At 31.0% G+C, this 14,266-nt stretch overlaps 1 protein-coding gene across 1 annotated transcript; it reads left to right on the top strand.

Annotated features, from left to right (window-relative positions):
- Nucleotides 1-2,448: 2,448 nt before the first annotated feature.
- LOC131952148 (uncharacterized) lies at nucleotides 2,449-13,661 on the top strand. The gene is made up of 24 exons (XM_059314689.1): nucleotides 2,449-2,495; nucleotides 2,890-2,975; nucleotides 3,078-3,167; nucleotides 3,316-3,416; nucleotides 3,568-3,675; nucleotides 3,780-3,864; nucleotides 3,980-4,047; nucleotides 4,293-4,352; nucleotides 5,310-5,440; nucleotides 5,598-5,727; nucleotides 5,814-5,933; nucleotides 6,099-6,230; nucleotides 6,384-6,438; nucleotides 6,660-6,880; nucleotides 7,067-7,156; nucleotides 7,585-9,249; nucleotides 9,723-9,774; nucleotides 9,935-10,022; nucleotides 10,197-10,285; nucleotides 10,525-10,652; nucleotides 10,753-10,953; nucleotides 11,169-11,378; nucleotides 11,759-12,049; nucleotides 12,377-13,661. The coding sequence occupies exons 1-24, from the start codon at nucleotides 2,449-2,451 to the stop codon at nucleotides 12,455-12,457; spliced, it is 4,329 nt and encodes a 1,442-aa protein (XP_059170672.1). The 3' UTR covers nucleotides 12,458-13,661.
- The last annotated feature ends 605 nt before the right edge of the window (nucleotides 13,662-14,266 follow it).

Raw genomic sequence — 14,266 nt, 5'->3', positions numbered from 1 at the left:
CATGGATAACTCCAATATAAATGTGAATGATATTAAGAGAGAAACACAAAAAGATGAGTGCTTAATAAAAGTATATGAGTACTGTAAGAATGATTGGCCTAAAGAGTCTGTGAATGATGACTTAAGGCCATATACAATAAGAGAAATGGAATTAAGTCTAAAAGATGGAGAAGATGCAGTCCATTATCAGTCAGAGTTGCCTAAACAAAGTATTTGTAACTTAATAAATGATTATGGTGATATGGCAATTTCAAATGTTTTAAAGAGAATACATTAGTAAGAAGGAATGTGATCATCAAACAACTTTGCTAACATCATTAGCACTTACAGAAACTAAAAGGGTAACATCAAAAGAAAAGAAAAAAGATTTTTGCCATTTAATACTTTCAGATGCCAATTCAAAAATAGTTCCATTAAATCATGACAAACATTCATTGAAAGAGAATTTGGTGTTAATGGGAATGTGTATCTAAGAAATTATGGGAGAAAGGAAAAATGGATACCAGGTCAAATTGTTCAATGTACAGGACCTGTGCCTTATAAAGTTAAAAATAACTTGTGCAGATAATAAGTGTGAATCTGTCAATCCCACCAAATCTGAACAGTTCACACCAACTCAGTTTGTTCCACAACCAAGTTCTGTTGATATGAGTGAACCAAGTTGTCTGGAGTCAGAAAATGTTAATTCTGGAGTTAATGATTTAAATCCTAGACCTCCTGAGATAGAGAATCCAGATGGTCAGAATCTTGAGTCACCAAATCAAAAGCCACTGAGAAGGTCAAGCAGGACAATCAAAGTCCCAAATAAGTTAGACCTATGATTTTAAAGGTCAAGAGGACTTTGACATTATTGTTTTGTATTTTGATTATGTTGTAGCATATTGTGCATTGTTTGTAAGGATGTAATCTACCATAGTGTTCATGTTACAATATAATTGGTGATTTTAGGATACTATCAATTGTTCTATTGAGAGATGTGTTATTGTGTTCTAAGGGTAAAGGGATGTAATAGATTGAAATAATTGTGAGGTCAAGGGAACTCACTCTTCTGTATTAGTTATATTTATAATATTGTTATCTTGAGTGATGTCCCTTGTGTACTGCCTTCCGTCCTCTCTGGTATTACCATCATGATGTAGTTAGACCCATTAAATGTGTTATATACAACCACAGGCTTCTGTCGTCAATCTATTATAGATACTTTTACAAAATCTTGTCTGAACTCTGTAAAAAATAGAGTATTTTAATCAATTCCTATTCCAATTTATTAAAAGTTTTCTAAAACTCGAAATAACGTATAAAATTCGTTTTCTAGCATTGCTTTTTATAATGCAAAAGTGTGACGTCGCACTATCTGAACCCACCCCCCCTCCCCCTCATCACACACCGTCACAAAATTACAGACCCCCCCCCTTACGAGTGTGACGTCATTTATGGACGACCCTTATGTAGATACAAAAGGAACTAAAACTCGAAAGGCAATCATTTTCACGTTTGGATATGAATGCTGCATACTAAACCAAAATTGTGTGAGCTAGTTTTCATTAATTAAACACTGTACGTTTTAGGAATCACTCCAATCCTAGATCTAGAATTTATATTGTAATTCATCGGGAATGCTGGCAACAGCAAGGGAAGCATGGAATGGGTAACTTGTTGATGCAGATTAGGGGTCGTTATTAATGTCGTCACACTCGTAGGGGGGGGGGTCCGTAATTTTGTGACGGTGTGTGACGGGGGAGGGGGGGGGTGAGATGGTGTGACGTCACTTTTTTGCATTTTTTTATGTAAGAAAATACGGCATCTGGACAAATCTAACGACCGTAAAAGGTTTTTTTCCGACGGGAGTAAAGTTTTTTGTTACCCTCCAGTGTCGGTGTACGACCTCACAAAATATTAGGGGGGGGGGGGTCGTTCGTCAATTTATTTATATATATATCTTATAGTCTATAAGGAGAATTTCACTCGCGGTCATTTTTTTAGTCAAAAGTATTTTTTGGTAATATAAATATAGCCCATGACATGTAAGGCGCCGGTCAGTCGAGGTCAGTTTTGACCCCCTCTCCGTGGACTTTGCGGCCGATCGGCACCGGCCCTCACGTTCTATCGCCCCAAGGCAGGATCCTGCCAAATTTGAAGCGCCTTTTGGCTAGAAAAATAGAAATCTAGACTTTTATAGTTTATAGAAAAAAAAAGCATTGCCGTTTTGACACTTATGACTTATGCAACGTTTAATTTGATTACTGTTGATATTCAATTAAACTAACAGCCCCTAATCTATCCATCACTCATCCATTTGATTTTGAACGTAGATCTACGTGGTTATTTCTGCAAGCTTGCTGTCTTGAGACTTACGGCCCTTTACAAATGTAAAAAATTAATGTTTTTAGGATTTAAATTAAACTGATCTCTAGATCTACTTTTTTTTTTCCTACACAGGGTTCAGGAATGGATTCCTTAAAAGTCGCTGTACGTGTTCGTCCACTACTTTCAGGGTGAGTATTTTGAAAAAGGCTTAGATTAGAATCTAGATCTATAGATTTAGGCCTTATGCCCTATATTAATATATTATAGATTTAAAATTTAAAAGCCCCGCTGTGATATAAAACCCTATGGTCAAAGTCAAAGCCCCTATGCCTATGCCCTATGGTCAAAGCACCTGTGGTCAAAGGTCCGCGCACCTAGATTCAGGACCTTAGCTGACCATTGCCATTACTACACTAACTTCACCTTAAGTCCTTAAGTAGACCTAGTAGTTAAATATTTTTTGTCTAGAATCAGATGTTCACATTTTTAATTTAGACTTTGTCAGTGTTTAAATTTAAATAATGTAATACTAATAGGCTTGCCCATTTATATTTATAGCCCTTTTCAATTTTTTTTTAATAGGGAGAAGTCTTTAGGTTTAAAAGGACGATGGATTTGCACCAATTCATCAATTACTTTAGATCAGTCAAGTACTTGTTATGTATTTGGTAAGTAACTAACAATTAACTTTCAATAAAATATAGGCCTACCAGTAACAAATTATATTTCATATTTATTCATCTCATTGGCAACATTTTTAATTAATATAGATAGAGTCTTTGATGAGCAAATATCAAGTTCCACAGTATATAATGAACTGGCATTAGATATTGTGAAGCAGGCCATGGAAGGTTTTAATGGTATGTAAAAAGACATTCACTATTTGGCTACATACAAATAGTTGTATTGATTAAAAATGCTCTTTACAGACATAGAAATAGCATTTATTAAGACTTATGTGAGACTTCTTGTATGTCATATCTGTTAATTGTTATTTTCTCTTTTTAGGTACCATATTTACCTATGGTCAGTCTGGCAGTGGAAAGACCTATACTCTCGATGCATTGAGAACATTTGCCATCAAAACTATTTATGAATACATTGAGAATGTATGTATACCGTTAACAAGCTGCATGTTATATTCTTGCTTATTTTCCTGTTGCTTATAAGAAAATTTTAAAAACTTACAATTATGTAGTATTTGTTTAAATGTAGACTTCGGTAAACCTGTTTTGAAACCATAATTAATTCTCATTTCAGTGTCCCACCAGGGAGTTTTTGCTGAGAGTGTCTTATGTTGAGCTTTATAATGAAAGATTTTATGACTTGCTCGCTGACAATGCAATTTTGCTATTAAGAGAAGACCTTGTAAGTTTACAACATATTTATATGATAAAATATGTGTAATGTTTTAAATACTTTTTTTGTTATTTTTTACGCAGATAAATAGGTATTCTTTGTCATATTTACAGGATAGAAATGTTTTCCTTGAAGGCTTAAAAGAAGAAATTATCACATCACAAAGTCATGTTGCTCAAGTACTGGCTAAAGGCAATGGTAAGTCTAAAAATGTATTGTAAATAGTGCATTTTAGTTTAAATGACTTGATATTTTTCTTTTAGGTTTCTAAATTGATTTTTACATATTTTTTGTGTGTTTATTTTTGCTATAGAAAGACGGCATATTGCTGAAACAAAGTTGAACAATTCGTCTTCAAGATCCCATTGTATTTTTAGAATGGTAAGATGCTCTTTATACTAATTTTTTTTTAAGAAATTACTAATTTGATTTGCAGACTTGTATACATGAAATTTTGTGTAAAGCAAAATCTTAGTAAGCATTTATAGTTAAATTGTACTGTTTAAATCTACTGGCCCTTGTGTAAATTAAATACTATTTGTTATCATTTTGTCACAAAAAAGTTGTAAGTTTAATGCTTAGTTAAATAAACCTCATTTCTAGTCATAACTACCTTTTCTTCTTAGGTGATAGAAAGCAGAGAAAGAAAAGATGCAGAAAACTCCTCAGTTTATGTGTCTCACCTGGTAATTCATGTTTTTAGCTGACAGCTAGCTACTTTATCACTTCAGAAATCCTGTAATAAGCTTATTTAATCCTAATATATAAAAGCCCATGTGAGCACCTCTCTCTCTCTCTCTCTCTCTCTCTCTCTCTCTCTCTCTCTCTCTCTCTCTCTCTCTGTCCGCAAAATATTTTCGCAGGATATCACATCAGAATCTTCAGCGATATATGGAGAACTTGATACGGACTTTTGTTGAAAATAATATGGTAGATGTTTTAAATGTATAAACAACATTTTATTTAAAGAAGAAAAATAAAAAATTAAAGGCATATTCAAATGTAGAAAAACAGTTTAAATTATGCAACCGGAAAAGTGTTTATAGTTGGGACAAAAAGGGCGAAATCAATGACGTCACATGTTATATGTTTGAAGTACGGATAGTACACAAAACCAATGGCATCATCTTCCAATTTTAGAATACAAAGAAATGAACTGTTTCATTAAAATTTGATTTAGATCTATAGATTTACTTATCGAGGCATAATTTATGAAATTTATACAATTTCCTCGACCAATACTAAGACAAATTACTTTAAAAAGCAACATAAATACCATTGAAAAGCCGGGTTTTTAACTGAGTCATTTAAGTCTTTTAATCAATGTGTGCATTTAATATGGTGATGTGTTGACTAATTATGTATATAATTTGGTTTTATTTTTTCTAATAGGTATTAGTAGCCTATGTTATTGTAAATGTGTCGGACTTTTAGCTATTTAGTTATCTCTTTGCTTTGTCACTAATATCGTTAAACCTGTATTTTATAAAATATTCTTCTAAAAAATGTATACCATTAAAAATATATAGACCGATAATTCACGTGTAACGGGTAACAACGGCTAGTTTTTAATAAAGCTTATGTATTGTGTAGTGAATTGTTAGAATTATTTATGAATGAAGCCACTTGTCCCAATGTTTCAGAACCTTGTGGATCTTGCTGGGAGTGAAAAGGCTGGAGAGAATAGTGGAGATAGGTTCAGAGAAGGATGTGGTATCAATAAATCTCTCTCAACTTTAGCATTGGTCATCCGCAAGTTGAGTGAAGAAGACAGGTAAAAGAAATTACAATTGTAGCTCATAACGTTCTATCAAACGAATATAATAATTGTTAATTTATTTAACCAATTTTGCAAGAAAAATTTAATGTTAGATCATAAAAATATTTTTATTTGCTTGAACCAACTTTATTTTTCTCTCTTTGTCTTTCAGTGCATTTATTAACTACAGAGATAGTAAATTGACCCGTATTCTACAAAATGCTCTAGGTGGTAACTCAAAGACAGCCATTTTGTGTACAGTATCTCCTACTAGCGTTGAGGAGACTCACTCTACACTCAGAGTAAGTTTGTACTACAATGTTTTATTTCGTTGATTTATCAAACAGTATATGTGTATAATTATTTGATGTTCTTTATTGTATTATAGTTTGGATTAAATGCTAAAAAAGTCAAAAACAAGCCTGAACAGAATGAAGTGCTTACAGATCGAGCTCTATTGAAAAAATCCCAGCAGGAAATAGAAAAACTGAAGGCTGTAATAAAGAAAGTAAGTCTTTAAAATTTTTTGCATTTTTTCTAATTTATTAGAGTTTGATTTTTGCAATTTATAAAAATATGCTAAATAAATGTTTTAAATAATTATTTTTATTCATTACTTTTTATGAAAAGGTATTTAGCATAGTTTAGCTGGCAATATTTTTTTCTCCTTTAGTTAGAGTCTGGCTTTTCTGCACAAACTGATGATGAGCTGAAAGAGCAGAAGATGAAACAGCAGCAGTTGACTGAACAGTTGCGCAGTATTCTCTGTGTTTCATCTAAAGTAAACATTGAAAAGAAAGAAAGGGTAAAAAGATTTTTTACTTGTCTTTGTGAAGAATTCCTCACCGATATACCTTTCTATATTTTTTGACATCCTAATTTAAATTTTTATTATTGCAAACATTTTATTTTATCACAATATTTAACTACTTTTGAAATTATGGTTTTTATTCATTAGAATCGAAGACAAACAGTATGTGTTCCGCAGATATCTAGATTTACTGCTATGAAAGGTAGAAATTCTCCTTTCTGTGAATTGCCAATGTTACTTTTCTATTCCTCTTTATGATAATGCATAATTTGCAATATTTTGTTGTAATTTTTTTTTGAATGATATTCATTTTATTTCAACAGTTTAAATGTCTTACTGTTTTCTTTAGGATTACATTTTCTACTTGGAGGAAATTCATTCTTCATTACCTTCTAAATCTTTGTTTTTTTATGCAACTTCCAGATTTATCAACAGTAAACATTCCATTTTCACCAGCAATAAGGAAGAAAGTGTCTTTTGATACCAAGCCAAATGAAAACATTGTTGCACCTACAGCTCCAGGTGCAGAAGATCAGTCCATTAATCACTCATTAAGCTCCCCATGCAGATCACATGAGTGTAAATGCAGGGATCTGTCATTTACAGACTTTGAACAAGCTTTTGTTGAAGAAGCTCTTGTCCAGGTTTGTATTTTCCAGTTGCTTTGTAAAGCACAACTTTTTATTTGAAATACAATAATCGTGTGTTCAGAGGTCTTAAATGTTTGCTAAACTTAACTGAATAACCATTTTTTTTACCTTTGAATTCACTTATTGCTTTGATGTAACAGTGTTACAGACAATGTTTTACACTGCATTTTGTTTTGACAGAAATTTAAGACCCAGATAAATATTTTGACCAAAGAAAACAGGCAGCTCAAAGTTAGGATTCAGCAAATGCATGGAGGCTTAGACTTAGATGTAAGTAAATGTTCTTGTTGCATGTCCTTTTTTGGTTAGCTTTCACATATACTCAGCCTAAGGACGTGTCCAAGTATTCACTCATAAGAGTTTCATGTATTTATTACTGGTGTGTTACAACACAAGAAATGCTGGTTAAAAAAATAATTTCTTAGATATATTTAATGCAAAGTAGTTTTTTATCCTTTGTGTAATCCCCTTTTTAAATTTGTCATCTTAATTTTAAAATACATATTTTTTATTTTTTTGTTTTTCCTTTTAGTTCCTTGTGAACATAGGGCCTCCATCCAAGCCCTCCATAGTCTCCTGCCACTCTTTTTTTTGTAAGATTTTCCCAGCTCTGCCCTCAGTCTCATCAAGCATGCTGCGTTATGCATTTATATTTTATCATTATTACTAACATACAAATTATTAATTTTAATTTTCAGCCCAATGAAAGCTCAGTCTACAACATGAGTCTTGGACCAGATTTTCATGTAACACATTTTTCCATTGACGAACATGACAGTGAGGGCATAGAGGGTGCTAGGCCAAATCTTGTATCCAATGAGAGCTTTGTACAGTACGAGCTGGAGTTGACTGATGAAAGTGCCCAAGCTAAGTTCAAAGGGAAAAATGTTGACAACAGTTTTTCAAAACGACACAGATATTCTAGGTCTTTCAAAGGGGATGATAGTGTTTTTGAAAGTAGTTTTTTAAAGCCAAAACTATCCAGGATTAGTGATTTAATTGAGGAGGATGAATCAGAGGACGTGTCAGACAAGAATAAATATGATACAGCTGAATCTAACACAACTGATGTATCAATAAATGAGGAGGTAGACTGTCACAAAGATGAATTAGACAAGCTGGCTCTAGACTATGAAAGAAGTGAACTGGAAAGGGAAAGAATTGTATTGGAAAAAGAGAAAGAAAACATTGAGAAGTTAAGGCATGAAACAGCTGAGCAAATGGCAAATATGGAAGATAAAATTGAAATGCTGAATAATATTGAAAAAGATAAAAAATTTCTTGAAGAAGAACGAAAGTTCTTGCAAGAATCCTACAAGCAACTGGAAGATGAGAAGAAAATATTGAAAGAGTTACATGAAGAGTTATCTAAGGGCAAAGACAGTTTAGATGACAAATTAAAAGCAGAAAGCTGTTTTACTAGTGAAGAAAAGGCAAGCATGGTTACAAAATGTGAAACTGAAATCGCCAATTTGCAAAATATCATTGATGTTCTTAACAGAGAAAAGAAATGTTTAGAAGAGGATAAAGCTAGAGAAAGTGCTGAATATGAAAAACAAATTGAACACCTACATAAATGTATAGATGAGCTAAAAATAGAAAGGGATACCATGGTTATGAATAATGAAAGTGCAGTATCAAACTATAAAACAGAATTATTACAGTTCCAAGCTTTTCTTGAACAGTTAAAGCAGGATCGTGTTGATTTGGCTAATGAAAAGGCTGGTCTTTTTGCCAAGCATGAAATGGATGTAAAACAGTTTAAGAGTTATCTAGAAGAGATGAAGAAAGACAGAGATGACAAGGAGAATGAAATCATGAAATACAAACAGCAAATAGCTCAGTTGTCTTCCCTTTTGAAAGACAAAGAGAGTGAAATATGTGTTTCAGCTACAGAGGTAACAAAATATGAGGCTGAATTAAAACAATTGCGTAATTATTTTGATGCTTTAGTTGAAGAAAAAGATCAACAACTTTTAAAAAATAAAACTGATATAAACGATTTGCAAAAAATGGTAGATGAGCTAAAGAAAACAAGGGATATATCAGCTGAGGAAATGGTTGAAGAAATCTCAAAATATAAAACAGAACTTGCCCAGTTACATGATCTGCACAGTCAGCTGAAGAACGAAAGGGACGCTACTCTGGAACAAATGAAACAAATGGAAGAACAGCAGAGAGAGTTCAACCAAGCAGAGTACCTTGAATGTATACAGGAGTGGCAGGCAGAGTGTGAAGCCAGAAGTACTGAGCTGGAAGAAGCCATGAAGGAGATAGAAAACTGTAAGAAAACGATCACTTGGGGAAAACAAATTCTGGCCACTCGAGATCAGGAGAAACAAGAAGCTGCTAAAAAGTGTGAGGTAAATACACATTTCTATTCAGATATTAACCATTAAAGGAAGAACATGTTCATTTTTATTTTTTTTAAAAACATGAGCAGGCCTATACACTTCATTAAAATTGTCAATTCATGTTCTATAGTACGATAAAAGTAAATGAATTCATGTTCTAAAATGAAGTTAGACTGGATTATAGAAAATATAATGGTGTGAACTAAACCAACCTGTTAACCACTCATTTATTAGTTTTTTTTAAAAGGGTATTTTAAGTATAGTTAGTATACAGCATCAATTGTTACCAAATAAAATGATAAATCAGAGTAAAAAGAATGTGATTTGAATAATAATTTAATTTTCTTTATTAAAAAAGCCATGAAATATACTAGCTCACACCAACTGTTTCCAAGTTTAAAAAATGGCAAGGGGGAGGGATAAAATTAATAATTTAATTTTAAGTATTTTTAAATCTAAGAAAAACCTTTTTTTTTCTTCAGGAAATTGAACAGCAAGTTGAAAGCCTGAAAGCTGAGTTACATACAAAATCTGGTAAGTTTGTTTTGTAAGAACACTAGTTTTTTTATGAACCAGAAGGTCACAAGTACACTTCATTTGAAATAATGTATTACTTGTTAAACATGAGCCAAATCTAATACATTCTAAAAAAGCCAATGCTATGATTAATTAATGTATTTTTAAAATCTTTTAGAGGAATGCTCACGACTCCAGGGAAAAGTCAACACCCATTTTTCAAATCTTAGAGAGATTGAAACTCTCAAAAAAGAAGTTAAAGAACTGTATGTACATTTTATATTTTTGATTTAGAAATATTTCTTTATCATACTTTTTAAAGGTATTTTGTTCTTAACATTTATATATATGTTTCATTTGTATATTGTTATCAAATTTCAATACCAGGCAGCTTTAATTTCAGTAACTTAATCATTCTCTGTCACTGATTATCATTTTAGAAACAGAGCTCTTCAAGGAAGTAAAGAATATTATGAAGGCGTAATCAATAATCTTAAAATGAAGCTGAGAAATAATGCTGATTCATCTTGTAAGTAATATAGTTTCTTTGATTCATTTTATTCACTGGTAACAATATATGTTGTTACTGATACTATTTTGACAATACATGAATGGGAATAGATATAAGTGTTCCAATCTTCAGTTTTTAAGTTTTAGTTGTCTTTAAAAAAGTATATAAGTAAGCCATCATCAATAGTTTTTTAAAAAATCCTTTGTGTTACACATTACAATCAACATAGTAGCAATTTTTTAATGTTTTTCTATTAGTTGCTGAACAGCGTGTCCCAAGTCAACCTGTTCCCTCTATTGATCACCTCAGAAAGATAATTGAGTTTGAAAATGCCAGCAAGTTTTTAGAGTTATCTGATCTTAGGAAAAAGACAGCAGAGCAGGAGGTTAGTCCCAGCATCTTTTACCTCTCTCTGTATAAAATTAGTAACTGTTGTTTTTTAGATTCTGGTCTTTACACTGGTCTTTTTTTACTCAATGTTTCAGACTAAGTACAGGAACTTACAGACTGAGTTTACTTGCTTAAAATCTGAGTGTGAGAAACTGAAAGAAATGCAGGAGAATGAATGCATGAGGAATGAGGCACTGTTTTCTATGCTGAATCAGAAATCTTCACAGTTACACAAGTCACAAGAAGAGCTTTCAAAATTCAAACAATCTGCACCACTCAAGGATAAAACAGAAGGAGTATAAAGTTTTTAATATAAACATGGGGATGGTTTTTTTTTTGTGACATTAATATTTGGGTGGAGACTAAAAAAAGGTGCAACATCATGTATGCAGGGGCTATTTAAAATTCCAACAATTAAATAGTTTAAACTTTATTTCTATATTTATAAAATATAAAAATAATATTGAAATATTTTGACCAGTTGATTCTTATTTAGCTGTGCGTTTTTCAGAATGAAAATACAATTGACAACGAATCAACCTCCATGTTAAAAAATTCCCTCAAAGAGTCTGAGAATGTCAATAGGGAGTTGCAGCAAAAAATAGAGAGAAGAGATATGAAGTGGAATACACTATACCCCAAATATAAATCTTTACTGGAGAAGAACTGTGCACACGAAAAGAAGATAATTCATCTCACTGAAGAAATAGCTGAGTTAAAAGTAAGAAACTAGTCTGTAGCAATAGTATTTAGTCAAACTAACAAAAAGGAAAGAGCTATAAATTAAAATGTATGCTTAAAACAATTAATAAAAAAATACAATAATGTCTATAAAGTGATAATGGAAAGTGTGAAATTAGCTTGAAAATAACATCTGCTAGTCATACAAATTTATTTTATTTTTTTAAAAAATGTTCCTAATAGGATTTTGGGTTTGTTTTCAGTTATATAATTACATCTTTTATCTAGCAATTTATCTTTAAATCTATAAATAGTTTTTAACTAAACAATTCACAATGTTTAGAAACATGAAAGCTATTTATATAATATTTAGTAAAATTATTTGGAATCTCTAAATTTGGGAAATTTTATATTTTAAAGGAAACTTTACAGAAGATCAAGAGAGCTGCTGGTCAAGAACAAGTTGTAGAAAAAGTTGAACCACAAGCAGAACAAGCAGCAAACAGGAGAGACTCTAGTCGATCATCACAGCAGGCAGAAGTCAACCAGATGCAGCCAGCCAGTGCCAGTAAAAGGCAACACTCAGCCAGAAGTGATCAAGAAAACTCACATATTACCAAGCATCTTTCTGGCGGGGTGGTTGAAAATTTTATTGTTATATCTCATGAGAGACAGATAAAGGAGCAACAAAAAGAAATCAATAGACTGAAGGTATGTTTCTAATAGACTCATCATGTTTTGATGTTATCTTGTCTACAAGTAATTTATGAGAGAGGGTGAAAAAAGCATTGTTGATGCTAAGGTATCATGTTTTTCATGATTTATCTTGTTTAGAAATGATAAATGAGAAAAGTAAAAAATATCAAAGCAGTGTTGATTCCAGGGTGTTAGATTTGTACAATTATTACAAAGGGAAACAAAGTCTGTTTGATATTTAGATGTCTGTTTGCAAGTACTAAGCAATGTCAAATACTAATTACATACACAGTATTAAAATTTAATGGGTTACTCCTTTAATCTTTTGAACTTTTTTTACAGGAAAAACTGAAAACCTTTGAGCAGTCAAAACATCAATCTTCTGAAAACTCATCTAACACACTTGAGTTTAAACTAAATTGAACAATCTGTACTGTTACCATTTTTAGAACTTAGGTTGAATTATATTAACTGTGAACTGGTTTTAGACTAAGATATGCTGCATTTTTTTTTTTTAAACTTCAAAGATTTTGAACTGTTGATTATTTTTCTATCAAATGTATTAAGCAATAATAGCTAGCATTTTGATTGAATATTTTTTCCCCAAATTGTTTTAATCCTCTACAATCAATAAATTGTATGAGTACGGTTTTTTTTTATATAATTTTTATTTTATATTGTTTTTACTTTGTGTACATTAAAATGCATGCATGATTGCTTTGTCCAATTCAGTACAATAAAAGTTTGTGTATAATTTTATACGGGTTACTCCTTTAATCTTTTTAACTTGTATTATGTTAAGCAATAATAGCTAGCATTTTGATTGAATATTTTTTCCCCAAATTGTTTTAATCCTCTACAATCAATAAATTGTATGAGTACAGTATTTATTTATATCATTTTTATTTTATATTGTTTTTACTTTGTGTACATTAAAATGCATGCATGATTGCTTTGTCCAATTCACTACAATAAAAGTTTGTGTATAATTTTATACGGGTTACTCCTTTAATCTTTTTAACTTGTATTATGTTAAGCAATAATAGCTAGCATTTTGATTGAATATTTTTTCCCCAAATTGTTTTAATCCTCTACAATCAATAAATTGTATGAGTACAGTATTTATTTATATCATTTTTATTTTATATTGTTTTTACTTTGTGTACATTAAAATGCATGCATGATTGCTTTGTCCAATTCACTACAATAAAAGTTTGTGTATAATTTTATACGGGTTACTCCTTTAATCTTTTTAACTTGTATTATGTTAAGCAATAATAGCTAGCATTTTGATTGAATATTTTTTCCCCAAATTGTTTTAATCCTCTACAATCAATAAATTGTATGAGTACAGTATTTATTTATATCATTTTTATTTTATATTGTTTTTACTTTGTGTACATTAAAATGCATGCATGATTGCTTTGTCCAATTCACTACAATAAAAGTTTGTGTATAATTTTATACGGGTTACTCCTTTAATCTTTTTAACTTGTATTATGTTAAGCAATAATAGCTAGCATTTTGATTGAATATTTTTTCCCCAAATTGTTTTAATCCTCTACAATCAATAAATTGTATGAGTACAGGGTTTATTTATATCATTTTTACGTTATATTGTTTTTACTTTGTGTACATTAAAATGCATGCATGATTGCTTTGTCCAATTCAGTACAATAAAAGTTTGTGTATAATTTTATACGGGTTACTCCTTTAATCTTTTTAACTTGTATTATGTTAAGCAATAATAGCTAGCATTTTGATTGAATATTTTTTCCCCAAATTGTTTTAATCCTCTACAATCAATAAATTGTATGAGTACAGTATTTATTTATATCATTTTTACGTTATATTGTTTTTACTTTGTGTACATTAAAATGCATGCATGATTGCTTTGTCCAATTCAGTACAATAAAAGTTTGTGTATAATTTTATACGGGTTACTCCTTTAATCTTTTTAACTTGTATTATGTTAAGCAATAATAGCTAGCATTTTGATTGAATATTTTTTCCCCAAATTGTTTGAATACTCTACACTTAATAAAATGTATGAGTACAGTGTTTATTTATATCATTTTTATTTTATATTGTTTTTAGTTTGTGTACATTAAAATGCATGCATGATTGCTTTGTCCAATTCACTACAATAAAAGTTTGTGTATAATTTTATATAGTGTATTGTAATTTGTTTTAACACATTCAATATGCACCTTATTAAACAATACACTGCAG

The sequence above is a fragment of the Physella acuta genome, unplaced genomic scaffold (assembly GCF_028476545.2).
Source record: "Physella acuta isolate Inbredline_101_S28 unplaced genomic scaffold, ASM2847654v3 ptg000855l, whole genome shotgun sequence".
Classification (NCBI taxonomy): Eukaryota; Metazoa; Mollusca; class Gastropoda; family Physidae; genus Physella; species Physella acuta.
The sequence above is the reverse complement of the archived record's forward strand: the minus strand, read 5'-3'. Positions and strand labels throughout refer to the sequence as shown.